General features: G+C 40.5%; 2 protein-coding genes across 2 annotated transcripts in view; one reads left to right on the top strand and one right to left on the bottom strand.

Annotated features, from left to right (window-relative positions):
* Nucleotides 1–3,336: 3,336 nt before the first annotated feature.
* On the top strand, nt 3,337–7,889 carry ANKS4B (ankyrin repeat and sterile alpha motif domain containing 4B). The gene is made up of 2 exons (XM_009281610.1): nt 3,337–3,500; nt 6,815–7,889. Exons 1-2 carry the CDS (start codon nt 3,337–3,339, stop codon nt 7,887–7,889), a joined length of 1,239 nt encoding a protein of 412 aa, XP_009279885.1.
* A 2,757-nt stretch (nt 7,890–10,646) lies between these two features.
* CRYM (crystallin mu) overlaps nt 10,647–21,677 on the bottom strand; it is a 13,028-nt gene continuing 1,997 nt past the window's right edge. The window contains exons 2-8 of the mRNA XM_009281609.2: nt 21,332–21,482; nt 20,452–20,514; nt 18,191–18,292; nt 17,444–17,627; nt 14,626–14,747; nt 13,634–13,718; nt 10,647–12,988 (exon numbers count right to left, since the gene is read on the bottom strand). Coding sequence (XP_009279884.2) covers nt 12,924–12,988; nt 13,634–13,718; nt 14,626–14,747; nt 17,444–17,627; nt 18,191–18,292; nt 20,452–20,514; nt 21,332–21,482 — 772 coding nt within the window. The 3' untranslated portion in view covers nt 10,647–12,923. The remainder of the gene's footprint in view (nt 12,989–13,633; nt 13,719–14,625; nt 14,748–17,443; nt 17,628–18,190; nt 18,293–20,451; nt 20,515–21,331; nt 21,483–21,677) is intronic.

Raw genomic sequence — 21,677 nt, 5'->3', positions numbered from 1 at the left:
TTTATGTCTCTTTCCCTATTGATTAGGGCCTCGCTCCTGAAATGACGCGTGCAGGCAGACTGCGAGGGCTGCCCTTGGATCCCCTACTCGAGCACGGTTACACCTGAGCAAAGATCACATCAGGATGGGTCTCGGGCAGCGCCGGCATGGGTCACACTCAACCTCGCCGTGGGAACAGGGCTGCTCAAGAGGACATCCAGCAACAGTGTCCTTGGGCAGAGCAGTTTTGCCTCTCTAAGGAGCAAAGAAATAAGCTTTTATTGTTGTTCAAATGTTGTCATCATCTCTGAATTGTGTAGCCACAATTACCCTGTATGACTAATTTCATTATTCTCTAAGCCCCATTGTTCCAAGGATCTCATTAGACAAGCAGAGACTTACTTGCCTCCCCTCGTATGGCCTTTACCATACCGCATTTGGTGCCTATAACAGTTGCAATGAGGAAATGTTGTGCTGGATAATACCTCATGCAAAACAGATGGCACAACCACATCGCTGTTCAGGCCAGACTCTGAGTTGTCTAGAACAACATAACTAATGATGCTGTAGTCTTTCAATCTAACTAGTCTGTTTGACTTGTTATATTTTATTTAAGATAGTTCTCAAAAAAATAGAGCAATAATCAGAGACATAGCAAAATCCAGCAACAAATCAAAACTGCTAGTTAAATAATTCATTAGCTTACAACACCATGTACCATCACAACAGTGTTTCTCCTGAGCCTGGTAAGACATTTCAATTAGAAGTAGAATGGGTTTGAAGTTCTTTTCAAACCCCAAAAGAAAAGCTTCATTCTAACTACTCGAGGAGTTTAAAAAGTTCGCAATTTTGAGCTTTAGTCTCAAAAGAAAAATCTCCATTCAGGCTGAGAAATTTACCTCATTTGATGTTGAATCATTTATCGCATTTTAAGTTGAGGTTTTTGGATGGGACAAAGATGAACAAATAACAGGAGTTTAGAAACAGATGGAGATTTTGTTTGGTCTTTTTTCTTTCTTTTTAGTGATGCCCACTTTTCTGACATAAGTAATAATAAAGCTTGCAAAGTCCCGGAGCTTCTCTCCAATTGAGATGGGTTTTGCTTAGCCTCTAATTAAAACTTGGAACAATAGTTTCCCACTTAGCATCATACAGAGTAATTTTCTTTTAAAATCAGTATTTTTAGATGTTAGACGATAAAAATCACTCTGAGATCAACACTTTGTGTGCTGAATTAATTAACAGAAAAGCAAATGAATGTATTTCTGTAGTAGAAATCAATAATCTTGAAAAATTAAAAGGTCTCTTTTGCCACCAACTCACTTTCATAGGTGTAGCTAATAATGCAAAATGTCAACGTACAAGAAAAATGCTGTCTCCTCTCCTCTACCAGGCACTGGAGGTATATGCAGTATGTGCCTTGGTGACCATTTTACACTTTTGAGAGTAAAAAAGCTTACACTACCCAGAAAAGGAAATAAAATTCAATGGCATCAAGAAACAGCTGATCTAATATATACATTAAAAAGTGTATGTATTATCTGCCTTTGTTCTGCAACAGCTAGTTTTTTCTAGTAGCCATAAATTTAACTCAGTGCCGAGCCTGGTTAAATAGCAAATGGAATAAATGACTGCATTTTTTATTAGAAAAGTATTAATGGCAATGCAGGGAACTTGAAAAAGGGCTGAGGTTAAAACTGTCTTCTAATGCAGGGATGGAGGTGGCGAGGGTGAAGCGCAGCCCTTCCTCGCTGCCTTAGACGACAGGGTAGCACCGGGGATGGCTGTGCCTGTGGAGGACACGAAGGAAAACCAGGGCTTTAGTTTACTCCTACCCAGACTTGTCTATTCAAAGATTCAAACCTGTCACAGGACCTGACTGACTCTCCTTGCCCTCATGGAGGAAAATGTTGGTACAAGTTTGGTCCTGAAGAGCTCTTCAATCCCTGTCTGAGAAAATAATTAAGAGAGAAAGCCCATTTGGAGAGGTCTCCGGTGTATTACATGGGCAGCACTATGGGAAGTAAATGAGGTGGCACTCCATTCGGTAATTGCACCAACTCTGGACAATGAGTTGGTTTGCAATTGCTACTGCTTCTGTATCAGGGGCATAATAAGCAACAAAACCTCACTGCTAATTGCTGAGGGTAGAGTCTCTAAGATATAGGTTAATTCAGTTAGTCATAGAAAACAGCTTGACAAAAAAGTAACATTTATCTGGCAGCTGTTGTGAATGTGACCAGAATAAGCATTTTATTAAGCAGCAGAAAGCTTACTGATTTCTTCTCAGCTACTGTTTTAAAACTGACCTTTTACGTGGTTTTCTCTCAGTAATTCTTTTGAACCTAAAAATTAGAATTATGGTCTAATTCTATAAGCTGCTACTCATAGAGGTAACCCTTAACGCCACTGAAATCAGGGGAAATAATTTCTAAAGCGAGAAGTGGTTATGTGAGATGGGGACAGGACCCATCTGTTCCCAGGCGAGGACCACAGTGCCCAGGCTGGGGCAGTGGGTTCAGGCCCATCGCGTTTCCATTTCTTGAATTCCCTGTGCTATCCTGAGGAAATCCTGCACGTTTTTTGCATCTAAAACAGAGATTACAATACCTGTTAGATGAATTTATATTTGCCAAGTGCCTTAAGATCCTTTGATGAAATGCAATTTGCAGTTAAAAGGATCACACACTAAGCTGTGGTTTTGCCTGCTGTGACTTGCGGACCTGCTGGTGGTTTTATCCGAACACCACCCTGGTCCCGACAGGCCTGTTTCCATCCACACATCAATCTGTGTACATGAAACGGCTTCATGGATGTGCCTGGTTTGGCAGGGGAGAGGCTTGTTTTTAAATGCAGCAACCCAATAAATGGTAGGTTACAAAGGACTTCACCAGTAAAGGTAACTGCTTATGCATTTCATCCTATCAAAACTCAGGGATACTTTATTACTTGGGGTGAAATCCGGTCATACTGACATTCATGGACTTTTGAAGGTTTTTTTAAGTTTTTGAAGTCTTTTTTGAAGTTCAAGGTCCTTTTGAAGTTTTCCCAGAACAGTTAGGCAAAGACACAGAGAAGATGAATGACTCCCCTCTATGTTTAAATAGTCAAATATGCAGTGAATGGTAAAAGGCAGAGCCACCTTCCAGAAAATGAAAGCATTTGCCACACCATTGCCTTATTACCTATGCAGAGGTCCAGATAAGTTTCTGCTAGGATGAACTTTGCCTCCTCATTTCCAACTTCATGGGGACGTCTCAACTTGTAATCATTAATGAACTATGCCTGTAATGGAAGGGTGACTGTACAGTCCGGATATTGTTCAGAGCTGCTTTGGGAAACCAGAAGTTACTGAAGATGTCTAGCAGGTATCACAAAGCAGCAGCCGACGGCAATTTGGACCTCCTGAAAGAAGCCACTAGGAAAGACCTCAATACTTCAGATGAAGCCGGAATGACGCCCACCCTTCTGGCAGCATACCATGGGTATCTAGAAGCTCTGGAAGTCATATGTCGGAGGGGGTAAGTCAATCAGCCTCCATTGCTTAAAACTTGTGGCTTAAAACTGTAATTAGTGCATCATTTTTCTAATGCCCCGATGACCTCAGACCCAGAAGGCTGAAAGCACAGTCATTTCTTTCAATGCATTGCCAAGAATTCTCTCTTTTCATTTGCAATGGCCCAGAACCTGCCAGCAGGTCTGTACGTGCAGTCGGTGAAGCCGCATTGACACCAGCGGGACCGCCTCATATATGGAGTCTGCAGGGAGCAGTTAGTGGGAGCAGGCCCCTGGGACCTCACCTCGCTGTAATGGAGGAAAAGTTGGCCGACAACCTTTGGTGATAACATATCTTTGAAACTGGCTCTAAAGAAATGCATTCTTTGAAACATTTTTAGCAAAAAATCTCTCTCATTTGCTTCCAAAGTGCAGTTGGTAGACACATGTGAAGGTTTAAGGCTTTCCAGAGGCAAGTCACAACTAATAGTTTTGAGATCGTAACATCTAAAATTGTTATTTCTCTGCTTTTTATAGTATTAGCAACTACCATCATGATAAAAATGTTCTGTTTCAGAAGCTGGGGTACAAAACTTGCAAAACTGAAAAAAAAAACCCAAAAAAGTAAAGGATGGTTTTCTACAGGTTTATTTTCTAATAGTAATATTTCTGTTTGGTATCATTTAAATGTAGTACATGCTTAAAATGTATTATTGACATGGTAATTACCTCCCCACCCTATGTACTCTCTTGCTTGGAGCCTACCTTTAAGTGTGGTTGGGTAATAAGATCTAATAAAAGAAAATCTGCTCTTGTGTAGAGGTACAGTTAATAAAATAGTCCTTCTAGGCTGAGATGAAGATTAAGTTGACCTGTATTTTCAATCATAATAGTTTAAAGAAGATTGGAGGGAAAAGTTGAATAACTATTTGGATGTATCTGAGTTTTCTTTTATTAAAAATAGAATTGAAAATATGGAATAAAAATAGGCTTTTCATAGATTTGCTTTATAGCTCATTGAGCTCAGGTGCGGCTGTAATAACCCAATAAAAAAGACCTTTGGACTGCATGGTTATTGCTGTGTCCCCAGGAGAAGCAAAACTAGATTGACAGTTTTTCCACTCATATAATTAAGGCAACTCCAAGGAAATATCTAGAGTCAATAAAGGTTTGTCCCTGAACACCTAGAAGACAGAACAACTAGCTAAGGAACAAATAACAAAATAATTTTTTTCAAAATTTGAGTGAAAAATATGTCTTTTACCATATAAGCTGATAGAAGTCACAGAGGGTGACGCAAAGATCAGAATTTCTATGTATTTGTTATTTAATGTATTTCTAACTCTTTTTCTTGGTAGAGGACAGCTTTGGGACAGTATTGCCCTCAAAATCTTCAAACATATGCATTCACCTCTATTTTAATCCAAGATTTCTTGACACGATCAGCAAACTGGGGCTGCCAGAGATATGGCTGTAGTCTCACTGGTTTTCTTGGGAGAAGCTGAATTTTGGAAGACGTTCAATCTGTTCTGCAGTCAGTTAATGTTTTCTTGTGAAAAAGTATTTTAAATATTTTTTACAAATTCATCCTTTCCTTGAAGAGGTTTCCTGACAAAGGCACTGAGATACAAGATGGTTTTCTTCAGAGTGGTTGCAGATTTTAGGACTCTCAAGCTTGCAACACATTCAGCCCTTGGAAAACATAGCAATACTAACAATAAACCCCTTTCATCTTGAAATAGTTTATCTTCCCAGGCATCAGGAGGCGTTTTCTCTGCTTTGCAGGTACATGAATAAAGGCAAGACCAAGTAGCAGATCTCCTCCCTTTTGTGTGAGCCTCTTTCTTGGGAAAGCAGGGAAAAGGGGAGTATGAGAACCCAAAGTAGATGTAAACCTTATCCAAACTCCCACTGAGCTGGGAACAGACACTCTGGTTTGTCAATTGTTTGGGGCTCCAAGGCTGGCAGGCTCCACAGGGAAAAGAGGCCACAAACAGCTATAAAGTAACCTGGAGGAGGATGGACGACCCGGCAGTCCCAAGGCTTGGGATAATGCAGCCTGTTGGCTCATGTGGGAATTAAGGAATCTGGCACGCTCAGCCGCAGTCAGGCAATTCCCCAGGGCAGAGCCACAAAAGCAGAAATATGTACACATGGTTTCCATATGTCTAAGTGGAGAAACTTTGATCCTCAGCTGCAACCTCCTTGTAGAAATGCCTGCGGTCTCGCAGCCTGGCATGCTCAGACTTGCCATTGTTTCTCAACGCGAGCAGCTCCGTGTCTCAGCTCTGCAGGGACCCCCAACCTCTCTCTTGCCTGTGGCATTTCAGGCTGAAGGATGTTTTCAGATTTGGCCCTCAACAAATATGTTAGTGCTTTTCTTCAGAGATACTCAAAGCCAAAGATCAATGCTTGAAGGAGATTTTGTGATAGGACGTATCATTTCATTTGTAGTACAGCTGCTGTGGAACTAATCTCCAAAACATTGAAATGCTTAAACTCCCAAGAGTAGAAGTTCTCCTTGTAAATTTGGCTCCTGGCTCTGAAGTTATTAAAGGCTTTGGGCTACTGTGGCTGCCTTGGTTATCGGTCACAGATGGCTCAAGCTCTGTTCTGAACCATTGCTAATGTTGATTCTGCCAAATACGAATTAAAAGATTCAAGCCGATTCTCATCTGCAGGCAGCAGTTCAGTGTGAAGTCAGTGCAAGAGTTAAAAAGAAAGCAATACTTTTCACTGGCTTTAAATTCAATTGAAAAGACGTGGTATTTTATTTTCAAATGAGCTTCTGCTTTTCAAACCCCATGAGCAAAAGCAGCTTAAGGAGAACAAAAGAGCTGAAGAAAAACAACAGCATCTATCTGAGCTAATCTAATAGCAATGGAGACAAATGTGTAATCAGGGCTTTACTCCTAATCATTTACCTATCACCTACCAAAAACATTACTGCATGGGCTCATTAAATATGTATCACTGTGGCCAGTGAAGAATCCTCCTAATATTGTCCCTGCATTTGACATGCAAAAGAGAAGAGTCACCAAAAAGCCTTTAAAATATTCCACCCAAAAGCTATTGAAACAATTTTGCCATTAATTTCAATGAGTATAAGTTGAAGCCTGAGTCCACAGACAGGCAGGAATTAGAGCTTATGCCACACACACAGCCAAACTCTGCTCGTGCAAGTGCAGCACCATTCGGGAGGATGGAGCTAAGCTGACTCATTTTCATTGGGCTGTACCCCTCCTAGCAAAGCTGAGCTAAACATTTAGTATCTGTTCAATCCCACTGCAGTGCTATGCTTGGGCATGTCCAGCTCACTGTATGCTATTTTCCTTCTCAGAGGTGATCCAGACAAATGTGACATCTGGGGGAACACTCCTCTCCACCACGCCGCTTGCAATGGTCATATCCATTGTGTTTCTTTTTTGATCAACTTCGGTGCCAATATATTTGCTCTGGACAATGACCTCCGCACTCCCCTGGAGGTGGCTGCCAGCAGAGACCGCAATGAATGCGTCCGAATCCTGGACAAAGCTGCCACCGAGCAGAACATGCTGAACCCAAAGAAGGTCTCCAAACTCAAAGCGCAGGCCCAGAGGAATGTGGAGAAACAAATCAAGGAATGTGAGAAGCGCCAAGAGAAACACCAGCATGAAATGAACCAGAATTATATAAAAGAAAAGGTTGGCACAGTAAATTCTTCCAGAGGGACACACTCCAGAGTAAAGTTGCCTGGTCTCTTTGCTTCAAATACAGCAAGTCCTTTCTCCAAAAATCTGAAAGATACCTTCAAACTGAAGGCAAAAAAGACAGCTGGCAGCACAAGAAGCCAGGAAACACAAAGCAGTGACCAAGAGAATGGTACGGGTAGGAGAACTGTGATGCATTTGTTCGATGAGAAAGAGGAGGATGAATTGCTGAATGACCTCGGAGAGAAAAACTTTTCCGATAATGACAGTCAGCTCTCCATTTTTAAGCGGCCAGGTCTTGGCAAGATTGTATTTGGAAGGAATTTGGCTGCAGATGTAAATCCTGGAATTATGTCTTCTGAGAAGGAAGGTATAAGCTTTAAAATGTCCAGTGAGCTCTTTCAGTATGAAAATGCTGAGAATGGCAGGGAAGATGGTGCTGAAAATGGTGCTGATATCCCTTGGCATGAGGAAGAAGTTATTTGGGATGACGAGGAAGCAGAGAACACGCCCCTTGAGGTATTTCTAGCATCACAGATGCTGGATGAGTTTCTTCCAGTCTTCATGAGGGAAAAAATTGATTTAGATGCCCTGATGCTATGTTCTGATGAAGATCTACAGAGCATTCAAATGGAGCTTGGGCCAAGAAAGAAAGTCCTGAATGCCATGAATAAAAGAAAACAAGCACTCAAGAACCCTGGAAAGACCGTAGATACTTGCTTATAAATTAATATACCTGTTGCTGTAACCTGCACACTGATTCATTCTTTTCCTCTTTCCAAAGAGCATGCAATTCTTTTCAGATGTCTGCTAAAGCAAAAGGCAGAGAGGTTACCAATTGCTTTAGAAAGTAGAGCAAGGACAAAGATTTTTCTCTCTGGATAGATGGCTGTGGTGCACAGGATATTAATTCAAGCATATTCTGCCAAAAAGAAAGAATGTGAAGGTAAAAAACCCGAAAGCTATATTTAACCCTTTTTCTCCCAGAACTGTTCATGGAGATTGGATTTCTTCTCGTCGGAGTAACTTAAAATATTAGTGAAGGCCAGCCACACTACATTCCTTAATAAAGCCCTTCCCTTCTTCTCCAAAACCACAACGCAAAGAGCATTCCCAAAGCTTCAGAGCTTTGAGTTTTCTCCATTTGCTTCTGTTTGCTTTCTGATTGCTACAAACCGCCCTTCCTGGTACTGATGATATGTTAGAAATAGCATCTGCATCTTGATTTCGGCTATGGCTTATTGACTCTAGTAGCCTCTGAATGAATGTAAATAAGACTAATTTACAGCAAGTTTCGTGTTCTTGTCAGTAAAGTGTTTTGCTACTGTATTGATATTAATTTAAAAATATATGAAGTACCTTGCCAGGAGACGTTCGGTGTGACTTGTATATACTTTTCTCTTGTCTCATTAGGCTGGACCCAGTTGCCAGCACCCATCACATCCTAAATGGCACCAAGACTGCAATACTTTTAACTACAAGAAGCTGAGGGTTTATTTTCAACATTTTTGATCTGTTTTGGTATATGCTCAGCTTGGTTCCTATAGGGTGCATTTGCCACGTGAAGTCCCAGAAACCAGGACTCTTATCACCCAGCATTTTCTGTTGGTTGTTGGCAGCCTCAGCCTGAAAACTGCATGTAACACACACTCCCAGCTCATGAAAAGAGGAAGAAAATGAGGCTGTGCTTCTGTGGCAGCTCCTGTTCTTTACAGTCTATCTGGAGGCATTCACAGCAGGGTTCCCTTCATCTCTCTCAGGCCTGTTCCCTTGGGAAGATGGCACTATCTGATATGAATTAATCACTCCTGTTGAGTTTTGTGAATCTAATAAGGTGCTTGCAGCAGTCTTGCTCTGGCTAAGATCTCAGATTTTAGAGGCACAATTATTAGCAGGACTTTTATCTTTAAATCTCTTTTTATAGCTTTCCATTAGTCAGCTATGATTTTTTCCTTAGGGGTATACTGCATTTGTGGACGCTAATCCTAGTTAATAATCTATTTTTTCACACTTCCTTCTTTCCACATCTTCTTCTTGTTACTTGGATTTGTATATTGTAACTCCTTTTCTTGGCTGGACTTTATACTGCATTCTTTCCTCCTTGGATTCCTGTACTTCAGCAGTTGATATTTTCTTATATTAAGCAGTCACATCAGAGTCCTGTTCTGTGCAACCTTAAATGACTGCTGTGCTTAGCACAGTAATTAAATCAGATGGCATCCCCCCAGACTCTGTGTTATTAACCTGCTGGGTTGTTTTCATTTTGGCCAAGAAACTCCCAAATGTGTAACAAAGCAAGAAGGAAATGATGAATCTTATATATTTGAGGGCATATGACGAGTGGATTTTGAAGGGTCAAATCCTATCATTCTCAGTCACATAACCGATGTATTTGCTGTTCTTTACCTGCCCAAATGCTTGTGACCTGCCCACAACACACCATCAAAACATCAGTGAGCGGTGTCACTCGGGGAGGACCTGCCCAGTAACTGCCATTATCACAGAACAGCCTCCGCAGTTCTGTGATAGGCCCCAAGCATCTCCAAACTGCACCGAAGATCCGCCTGACTGCTGCGGCCTCTGACAACCAGGGATAATGGCAGAAACTATCTGCACATAAACGGATCGACTCAGTTGTCACAAGCATCCAGCGTGTTTTGGGATGTCCTTAGGTGTGCGCAGTAACTCTGTGGAGCTAGCAGATACAGCACAAGATCTACGGGAAGGAGTTCCTTGGCCTTCCGGAACTGCATCTAGAGACTGAATAAGAAGCCCCAGAGCACCCCACGTGTCACCTATTTTTAGGCAACTGAATCAACCCCATATATATACACCCTTTTAAAATAAATTTTCTTTAAAAAAAAGTGCAATAGTGTTAATCCTTTCTTACAGGGTGGTCCTGGAAATTGGCCTCTGGTATAAAGCAGCCATGTGGAACAACTGGGCGGGGTGGGGGAATAATAAAAAGGAACAGTCACATTTCAGTTTTTTCCACTTATGTGCTTTACTGTTTTCAAAACTTTTTCACCGACCCCTTTGTTTATTTTGTAATGTGAAGTATCTAAATTAGTGAATCCCAGATCTGACTCCTTAGTAATGTTTGTACAGCGCAGTTCGGTTGGAGACACACTATGTATCACGTGCAATCTTATAGCCCAATCCAAACCCAAATCATAAAACCATAGGATCTCACATGACCACAGCCCTGCCAAGTACAAGATTCTCCTTCCTTAATGATGTAATACTCTGCACTGGACAAGCATCAAGAGGAGGGAACGTGCAGCACAGGACAATGACTGCAAAACTGAGTATCACAGTGGAGCAGAGCAGTCTTAATTTATTTTCCCCTTTACATTCAGTGATCACATTTACTGAGAGAGTAGTCAGTGCAACAACTTGAATACTTTCTTCCTCATCTTCAAAAAAACAGAAACAAAACCACCAAACACCCCCACCCAAAACAAAACGGACAAAAGTCAAAGAAAAACAGCAGTATCTATTTAATTTTAACATAAATGCAAGTTACAAATCAGAGTGTCAAGAAATTGTGTAAGAGAAGGAAACATGGAAATTAAGGCTATTATTTCCCCTCAAAAAAATCTAAAGATGGCATCCAAGCAACGCCCATTGTAATTGAATCAAATCTTCATGAATTCAGAGGTACAATGCTGAAGCCAGGCTCCCAGAACCTCCTATTGCCAATGAAAGCAGAGAACACTGTGGGTTTTCAGAACCAGGTTTTTGGACTAGTTCCATCTACTTTTAAAGTGCACAGCCTGTAGAAGAGTACATGTGAAAATAAACTGTATTTGTCTTCTTCCCAAACACTATGTCTCACTTCAAATTACAAACCTTGTTTTACACAGGCACAGAACTGGGATAATATTGTCATAAGTAGTAAGTGCAAGTTTCCATACAGTTCTTGAATTATGGAACATTGATGGCTGTCACGTTTGTCTCACACTAGTGGAGTGTTACTAGTTACTTCACCATTGCTGAAGTAACAGGCTAAGTCAACACATACATTTCTGACCACTTCAGAAATGACATAGAAGAAGAAACACATGTAAAAATAGAAGGGTAATTTTGCTACAGTTAAAAAATGCAAAAGCTTATAGAGAAATTTCTGTTCTTGTTTCTGCCGACATAAACAAGGTCAATGGAGTTAGATTTCTATCCACACGAACACATCCTTTGGCCCTATTCACTTACCGGTCCGGTACCCTTCCATGCTAAGACTCTGCAAATTACAAACTGCCACTTACTACTTTTTTTCCAAATAGTTTACACCAGGCTTATGACTTAAAGTATTATTTACATCACACCTGCACTGTACTCATTAACCTCTTCTATACTTACTTATGCACCATCAAGGGTTTTAACACTAACTGCTTCTGAACCTCCTTCCTGTTGCTCTGCTGTATTCCACTGGGACCGTTATAGAATGACCATGTCATCTAACTCTTCCACAGAGTGAAGAAACACTTAATAGCCTGCATGTAATAATATGTAAGTAGAAATAAACTCTAGCCTGAGACAGGAATTTGTTTCCAGGGCAATAGCTATTCTTCAGCAGATGCTCAATCTTTTGTGAGGCAGTTGCATAACAGCACAAAACTGGAACTTTTCCTTATGTAGAACATCACTGGGTTCCTCCGCCAAGAAAGGCTCATGGAAATTCTTGCCCCAGCAAATACCCACTGGGATAAAAGAACAGTTACCAATTGATGCATAGTACAGCCAAGCTGAAAATATTTGCTTGTATACTTGAAGTTTATCCTACTGAAATCAATTTGCATGGTTCCAATCTTCAAGAAGCTTAGAAAAAGTACTTACAAACACCATAGATTAATAAAAAATCTCCCCACAGAATATAGATAAAAGTTAAATCAAAACACACTTTTAGAACGCACATTTTGGGTGACTCCTTGCAATATGAAAATGGCAATATCCCACCCAGGAATGTACTAAGGGAGGTACTGAGTATAGTTTCCTCCCAGTTAAAATGTACATAATATTAGCTCTGATTTTTTGCACTCTAAGTCTTCCTGAGCCACATCTTTTACAAAAACAGACAGAAATCTAACTGCACGGAGGCATCACTATTTATATAAACTCCTACTCAGGAGTGTGCTCTTAAATGAAAAACTATTGGGTCTGAGGGCAGAGACAGGGGATTGTGGGGGGTGAAAGTAAGGCTGGTGACTTCCGAATCCCAGTCTGAGCTGGAAGGGAAGGGGTGTCCAGGAGTCAGGGGTGGGCTGTGTTCCCAGGAGAGACTGAAGACTAGGTTACTGTCAGTGTAGCACTGAAACCCACAGTTGCGTTTAAAGTACCATCACAGCTAAATATGATGCCAGAGTCCATTCTCCAAACTGATATATTTTACTCCAGTATGAATTACCTCTCTAAAAAAAACCAAAATATACCCACAGACTTCTGCTACATAAATAATTAGGAAGGAAAGGCATCGATTCCAGAATTATACCAAAATATGTAAAAATACCCTTGTTAGTATCACTGCAAACATCTAATACTTGCCATTACATGAGATATTTATTAGTAATACTGCACGTATCTAATACTTGCCATTAGAAAACTGTAGAAATTAGTCTATTGCTGAAATTTTACTTTTCCTTCTTGAATGTTCTAGAAGGGCCACATTCAGATAGGATTGGTGCCTTTCTTGTTAACAAAAGATCCAAGGAAACTAAGTGCAAACAATTTTCTTGGCCTCATTAGCATTGTAGTCTTCTCTCTTCAGTTACCAGCTGACCATGAGTCATAAACAAATTTTGCTGCTACTGTATCTTCAACTGCCATCCCTGAAAAAGAATTGAAGTCACCTTCAAACAGTTCTTCAGCTGTACAAAATAATTTAGCTTCAGAAGGGAACAGAAGGACTCAGGAAATTATCTAACTGGACAGGAACAGGAATCATGCCCCATCCCAAGCACCTACAGTGTTATGTTCAAAGTTTATAGCCATCGTGTAACTGTTAGGTGTGCTACATGAAATTAATGTAATAGTATGAATCTAATTTTCAGTGTTCATATCACAACTTGGCCCTTTCGGACCTCCTTCCCCCCAAACATCAACTCCAATGCCACAGTACACTGCCACATTGTCTGTAGGTCAGACAGACTCCAGGGGCATAACAGCAGGGCATTCGGGTTGGAGCTGTACTAATAAACGCTACAGTCATGTGTTGAACAATTCTGAAATGGAAAGTGTACTTCTTCCTATTGCTTGTTTGCTCTCCTATCACTTTTCGTTACATCAGTCCTGCTAGATATAAATAAGAAGGGAAATAAAAAGGAAAAATGCAAATCACATTCTAGTTTCTTCCGGACAGTGCATTGCCACAACAGTTTTGAAGATGATGAGCAGCTTTCCCACACATGGAGGACCTAATAAATAACAAGGCATTGTTTTCTGTCAGACTTGTACACAGGAGGGGCTGTTCTTACCCAATGATTTAAACACTGTTGTTTTCTCAGGCAGGGCTGGTTTCGTACCCTTCACTACCTCTCCCAGCTCAGCAAAAATCTCTGCCTGTGAAACACACACATATTTATACAAAAACGTAAAATCCATACATAAAACACACACATATTTATACAAAAACGTAATATCCATACATACATTAAGAGAAAAACTTTTTTTCTGAGTGACTTCCAAAGAAAGAACTCCTCCAGTTCTGCTATCCCAGAACTGATTGCTTTCCATGTTGAAGCGGATCAGTATTCAGACAAATAATACAGGAACTGAACAGAAATCACAGAGGAGTGGAATGGTTTTCAGAGAAAAACAGCTGTCAGACTTTCCTCAGTCAGTAAGTACAGTGGATAGCTTGTTACTTATCCAACAAAACACATGGGGTTCCACACACCTTACCATATCTGGACCTCTTATGTTAAACCTCAAAAATGGAAACCATATTTGTTCTGCAAAAACATTAAAAGAGAAAAAAAACCACTCCATTAAACCTAAGAGAGTCCCTGCTGTCAAATTTCTGCAGATCACTAATTGTCTGCTTGGCTTCTGTCGTCCATTCTCTACAGGTCTGGTGTGTGTCAATCACACTGAAATATTACGGGAAGAAAGTTACAGGTTTTAACAAATAGATTTGAAAAATATTTAACATAATTACCAAATAGTGCAGGAAATGTAGGTCTTTCAAAACCAATACTTTGTTATTGTACACAAAGGCCAATGCTGAAAACATGCTGCTGTAATATGGTGCCATGTAATGGTTGACACAGAGGTTGCATGGTTTTGGCACAGATATATAGAAGTCTCAGTGTGAAACCAGTTTATCTTTCAGCCTGTGCCTGGAAAGTGTTAACAACTACATCTGATGCTCTAAAAAGTTTCAGTGCAGCACATCATTAGTACCAACTCGTTTCAAACGCAAGTCAATTGCCACAAAAATAAAGTCCCTAATTTAAGAAAGTCTTACCCCTGATAATATAACATCTCCCGATTCTGTAAGAGCAGCCTCTCTGGAATCCACAAACAGAACTGAGTTCTTCATCACTTCATCGTCCAGTTCTCTCCAGTCTGGTCTGCTTGCTCCAACAGCTAAGACAACAAAACTGGTGAACTTGGGAGGAATGTTTAAAACAAATTCAAACCACATTTTGTCCAAAAGACAAGTGTGAAGTAACAATGGACGTTATTGTGGAAATGTAATACACAAACAATCCGATGTTAGCACTGGAGACATGTTGATTGATACAACTCAGAAAAATAGGATGTGCCTGAGCAACTGGGAAAAATCCTGGATCTCTCTCAACCTGACCTCAGCCGTAACACTGACATATATATGACCCGTTTCTGTAAGGTGCTAACCCCCTAAATTTCCACTGATGTCAATGAAAGATGACATTGGGTCCAACCCTCCAAACTACAGCTCATTAAAACGTACAGCACCCTTGACCTCTAGTCATGCAGATGCTGCTGCCAACAAAAGTCTTATATTCCCCATAAACAGAGCCGGAACAACTGGAATCAATTGGCCTTTGCATTTCAACCTGCTGAAGCATTAAACTGCAACTCTTCAGGAAGCAGAAGTGAGATTCTTTGCTGGCACAGTTTCCACCTCTTTGGTACACTAGTCAAACTGCTCCTTCCAAATAATGCTGGCAGAGAAGAGAAGGCGAGGTAGCTCTGCTTAGCCCTTCGTCATCTCACATCAATACAAGAAATGTAAAGATATGTATAGGTACAAAACAAACAAGCCTTTGCTAGGAGCCTTGAAAGTGACACCAGTAAGAAAGTGTGACATAATTATTCTGTTCTGCTTACAGAAGGCGCCATTAGAATAAACTTTGATCATTTGGTGACGCAACTCATGGAAGGTAAGACTACAACTCTTCTGCAGACAAACAGTAACCTGTTTCTGTGACTGCCAAATTAAGAGGTTTTTGTTGCTTTTTATTTTTTTAAGCAGAGTTAACTAACACCTAATACAGCTCCTCTAAAACATTCAATATTTCATTTGTCAGTAGAGCATCCGTGTCAGCAGACTCTGGGTAACTGAGGCATAAGAAAATCATCTCCCTTTGTCCATTATCTCTTCTACCCTTGTCTTTCATCAGATCATTACCAAATGCCCTGAATTTTACAGTCCTTTCATTTGATCCAGACTGTTTGTTATGCGTCTATAGAGAAAAACAAGATTTAAAGAATCCCTCCATTATCCTGAGCAAATAAGAACCAAAATATTGTGCAGCAAAGACTTGCACATGCAGAGAGTTCAATGTTACTAATTAGAATTTTTAAACCTACAGCCTTCTATTATTTCCTTTTAACTTTATAAGCAGTACAAATTGAGTAGGTTATGGATTTTCACTTATCAGGAGAAACTGAAAACAAATCAAGGAGCTTAACTTTTCAAATATAGCAAGACCACTATCAACCTGCTATGGGCTAAAACAGTTATACTGTAGTCAAATGTTTTTTAAAAGTGTCCAACTGTTATGGAATAATAAATTCCATGTTGCTTGGATGTCTCTTCAATCAACACAAATGCCTCAATGGAGAGAAAAAAAAAGGCAAAGAAAGGAGAGGGGTCTTTTGTATGTGTTGCCTCAGTGACTGTAGACCTTAATTGATTTTGGTTGTACTTCTGGCTTCCATGCTGTGACATAACACAGACAACAACATTCAATGACAAAGGACTAAACTGAGTTTGAAAAATTGGTAGGATGCTGCTGGAATGTGGGACCTTTCTTTAAATTGTTCCCTTTGACAAGTCGCTTTTGTCTTATTACCATGCCATTTGGAAAGTGCACAAGGTCATCTGAACCAGGCCCACAATTAATAAAATAAACAAATGTGGACATGTCCAGAGACTCCAAACAATAGCGGGGTAACATCATTACAAGGCAGGCAAAAAAAAAAAGCGCCCCCCAAACCTCACGATAATTACAGGTCAAATTGTGAAGTTCTTCACTCAGTTATTGCATCTTTTCAAAAAAAAAAAGCGCCCCCCAAACCTCACCATAATTACAGGTCAAATTGTGAAGTTCTTAACTCAGTTATTGCATCTTTTTAACTCAAGTATGTTATGGCCTCAAGTATGGCCTCAAGTTGTGCCAGGGGAGGTTTAGATTGGATGTAAGGAAAAATTTCTCTACTGAAAGAGTGGTGAAACATTGGAACAGGCTGCCCAGGGAAGTGGTGGAGTCCCCTTCCCTGGAGGTATTTAAAAGACGTGTAGATGAGGCGCTTAGGGACATGGTTTAGTGGGCATGGTGGTGTTGGGTTGACGGTTGGACTCGATGATCTTAGAGGTCTTTTCCAACCTCAATGATTCTATGATTCTATGTAAAAAAAAAAAAAAAAAAATCAACGACCAGCCCAAAAAGGAACAAATAAGAGGAGCTTACAAAATACTGTGAAGAAAAGATGACAACTACCAGGGAAACAGCAGAATGAGCAGGAATCACTTTGGAAATAACATGTTTGTATGGGTTATTTAAATGGAGAGCAAGGTGAGCATCAAGTGACAACATGGTAGCAAAGATGATGCATCACTAGGGAAAAAAGCCTATCCCATGCTCTAGCAAACATCCAGTGCTGGAATATGCAGGAGTTCTGGCTCTAGAAAACCAGGAAGACAGGGCTGGGAAAAGTGGTCCTCACTAAAGGGGGAAAGTCAAAACGGAAAGAACATTCATTCTGAGAAGCACAGAGTGTTGCTTTTCAACAGTTTTTGATGCTAAACAACATGATAATAAATATATCCTTTAAACGATGACAACATAGCATACCATTGATATGGGCACCTGGTTTTACCCAGTCTCCAAACAAAATTGGTGTTGTTGCCATAGTGACTGTTATAATCACATCAGCCCCACTAACTGCCTCCTGAGCAGAAGAGCAGACCTGCACTGGACCATTAACTGAATTCGCAAACTTCACTGCCTTCTCTTTGGTGCGATTCCATATCCTGACCTTCAAGGAAAAAAAAACCAAAACAGATTAGCTTGGAGAATTTCTCCTTGCTGAAACAGAACACTGTTTCAGTTTTCAGTAGATAATTACATGTATCCTAAACATGGGGTTTTTTCCCCCTTTAATGTTCTCGTCACACAAGTGACTAAATTTCACGTGTGCAGCTACATTTGAATGACTCTTTTGTGATGCCAGAATAACAGCTCCTTGTAGAGCTGTATTTACAAAATACAAATATTTTCAACAAATATATTTAAGGGAAAGTCACAGAAAGCTCATCCAAGTATGGCATACACAGTAGGATTTTCTTAGAGAGAGAGAAAAAGCCATCTGAAACTTGACTGTGTTTCCACACACCCCCCTTTTTTGGGTTTTTTTTTTTTTTTTTTAAACCCCAACATTTGAGCAAGAAATTCTACAGCTGTTCAGAGTATTCTTGGATTCTGAATCAAAATTAATTAACCCCCTTAACTTCACCGGCTGTAGTATGGTCTATTTATATTAAGTACTCCTGAAACATAATAAAGAAAAATAGATGTATCCTGTTAAGATGTGTCCATTACCTCTTTAAATGTGAACAGCTCCGTGAAGATATCATAATGGCTATATGCTTGAACACCAGCTCCCAAAATGCACAGCACTTCTGCAAAAGCTGGCATTAACATCTAAACAGTATCAAATATAAAAAAAAAAAAGGACAATATATTAACAGATATGATAAATATATAGCAAAATACTACAAAAGAAAGCAGTATCCTTAGTCCTTTTAAACAAAAAAATGTTTTTATGCAAAAGCTAGTATTGATACATATTAATATAAACCAATATTCAATTACCACTATATATATAATTTTTTAAAATTCAAAAGCTAGTGTCAATAGCACCAAAGTACATCTTGGCTTGATTCCAGTTTTGAATTGTCCGACTCTTGAAATTCAGACTTAACATGCAACAGCATGACCCAATGCAAATTCTGGGGCCTCAGCACACTCTAATATTAGCATAATGTATTACACCTAGGTGACTAATTAAGTGTAAAACCATAGCATTGACGTTCTGTGCTGGCTGAAAACAGGACTCATAATACCAAAAGCTATCAGTACTGAAAGTGATAGTTGTGTGGGTAAACTGGTCCTGGTAGCCCCAAACTAAACTTCTTTTTCAATTCACTGAAGCCATAAATCATACCACAAGCATATCTTGGCATTGTAAGAGTCATGATACGTATGCATCAGGCACTGTAAAAACAGGGATGGTTCTGAGGAACAAATATTAAAATTCAGTTCTATGGTGACTTTCATTTTCTGGTTTAGTTCTTGCCTGTGATTCCCCAGTACTTGGCAAAGGGGAAGAAAGGGCTGCTGGAGTTCAGCCCTAAGCTATCCTTGTGTCTTGTTTATGCATTTGCTGTGGCCACTTGCTTCTGTATAAAAAGCTTTAGAATTGTCTAGGCTCTCAACGTTTTTCTGCTGCAAATAAATTGAAAAAAAATCTCATTGATCCTATTTTTCAGTAGCAAGAACTCTTTTTAATGTTCCTTTCAAAGACTCTGAAGCACTGATTTCAAAGGTTCCTTGCATAAAAGCACGGGTCTTTGAAAAGCAAATGCCATAAAGAGGACAAGATGACAACTATGACCTAAACTCAAACACTCCTGAAAATTTCCCAAAACAGCAGACGACAATGAAGGATTTGAAGTCCCTTCAGCAGCCAAGCTCCTTTGAGGCCAGCAGAGCCTTGACTGTGTAAAAACTGTCAGAACTGCCTGAGTATAGAATGGCTGAGATGAATGAGGTCCTATAACCTCATGTCTGAGGAATCCATTGTAAATTGTTCTGTCCCTTGGACCAGGGGAAGCTCTTGGGGACAGGTTCTTCACTCCAATTTTATGTCAGTTTAGCTCTATTGCCATGGATAGAGTCACACTAGCATGAAGACTGCCACTAACGAAGTGGTGAGATCAGCCTTCACTCTGATGCAAAGCTGATGGATGAAAAACAGAAGTATTTTTCAGCTCTGGCCCCCTTCTGATTGCCTCATCCTTTGAGGTGAAGACTAAAACCCCGCTGCGCAATGGACGGTGACTTGCTCTCTTCCCATGATTAGCAGCCCAGCCAAATATAGTTTTAAAAAAAGAATTCAAAACAATTTCCAACTGAAATTGAAATGATGTAGCGCTACATACAGCAAGATACATCTCGCCTGTCTTCAGACACTGAAGTTTATGGCTGTAGTCAGGGATAGTCATCTGGACATCTTCCAGTGACAACAGAGAGACTGACCAACAGCCAGCCACCTCTGGACAAGCCATCCCTCTATCCTGGGCATCATCTATCTTAAGAGGACCCACATTGCCCCCTGGAAATGTGCCTTTTTCCTCTTTCTCCAGGTCCAGTGCAACCCACCTGTCCTGGCCCAACAATAGAAAACGTACATCTAAACAAAAACTGAATTTACCACCACAGCTGCATCACCCAAAGCCATAAAGGAGCACGTTAAGACAAGCACAAAAGAAAGACAATGACAGAGGAAGACACCTCAGTAAATTCCCAGAGGAGCGCGCAGAACGAGCCACAAAAACATAGTTCAGATTCCTTCTCCAATCACGCACACAAAGTGTTAAAGCCAGACATGACTCACTCAAAACAGAAAATTGCACTTTTAAGTTTTCCCTGAAGATACGTATGTTATCATAAATCTAATTTAAAGCTGTATTTGATGAAAATTCACATGCACTGAAAGCTGTTTACATCATTCCCTCTAGTTATTTTGTATATAACACCACTAACTGATTCTGTCCTGATTTAGGAAACAGGAGACATACCTTGGTAGCGATTGCAGAAACTGCAGCTGTTCGTTTTGCTGTAATGACGCTGCCATCTAGGACCTTAAAAAAAAAAACCACAGACTGAAATGAACACTGAAAACATGAGTAAATACCAAACATTTCCATCCAATTTGTGAATTACGTGATATTACAACGCACAGATAAAAATATAAAAGTTGGTAATTATAGCAACCACAAACCATATAAAATCGCACGTTTAAACTGGGCAGATTCTCTGTCTATTGCAGTTCTTCCATGTCATTCCACCAGCACAAATGGAGTGAAAACTGGTCAGAGCTGAGCCATCTGTAACTCACACAGCTCTTCATGCACCGCACTTCCCTGGTTCTCCAACGCAGGGAATAGATCGATGTAACTGCAATACTCTGCACTCCCCTAAGACCAGGGACCAGTGCAAACTGGCAGTGGTTCACAGGTCCTGCACTGCCCTGGTCTGTACAAAGGGATGACAGGGAACCATGGAATTCCTTTAATATGTATCATACACAGTGGGGCACTCCTGCCTCAATGTGTATTAGCTACAGCGTGCAAATGAATTAAGGGGCTTAATTCTTTACTCAAAGTTTTTTTTCCTTTCAAATGCAAGGTAAACTTTTCCTGATCGTTTCTCTCTTCCAGTCACTCTGCGAGTCAGATTCCCTTCAAATCACAAGTAGCAGTAAAGAGCAGACAGAGCACAGTTTAACACCTATGAAAGATACAAGGCTTTAGGCCAAATCCTCATTTGGCACAAACACATCTTCACTGATGATGTAGGTAAACTCAGGCCAATCTACACCAGTTCCAGCTTTTAAGAATCAGAAAGGAGAACTGACAGAGCATTAACAGAGAACACAGAAGCACACATGAAACGCACAGCTTTTAAAGAACCGTTTCTGGGGTCAAGTAAGAGGACAGTCGCTTGGTGAGACGGGACGGAGGAATCCTTCTTGTGCTCATAAAAGGTCACCAACTTCGTTGTCAGAGCATCGTCTGCGGCACTGTAAGCAGGCATGACTCCTAGGAACCTTGTAAGAGAATTACTTACATTACTTACGTACCTTTAGCATGGGCGCCTACGGCCACCGGAGTGGTTAACATCAAGCTACTACTGACCAGTTAATCAGTAACTCGGTTCCAACGACCTTTTTTGACGCTCTAATTCCTTCCACCCCGTCCCCTCCCCAGGCCCGGCCCCCCGTTGCCGCGACCCCCTTTCCTCG

Source organism: Aptenodytes forsteri, unplaced genomic scaffold (assembly GCF_000699145.1).
Source record: "Aptenodytes forsteri isolate BGI_AS27 unplaced genomic scaffold, ASM69914v1 Scaffold84, whole genome shotgun sequence".
In the NCBI taxonomy this organism is placed as follows: domain Eukaryota; kingdom Metazoa; phylum Chordata; class Aves; order Sphenisciformes; family Spheniscidae; genus Aptenodytes; species Aptenodytes forsteri.
This window is presented reverse-complemented; position numbering and strand designations above follow the sequence as displayed.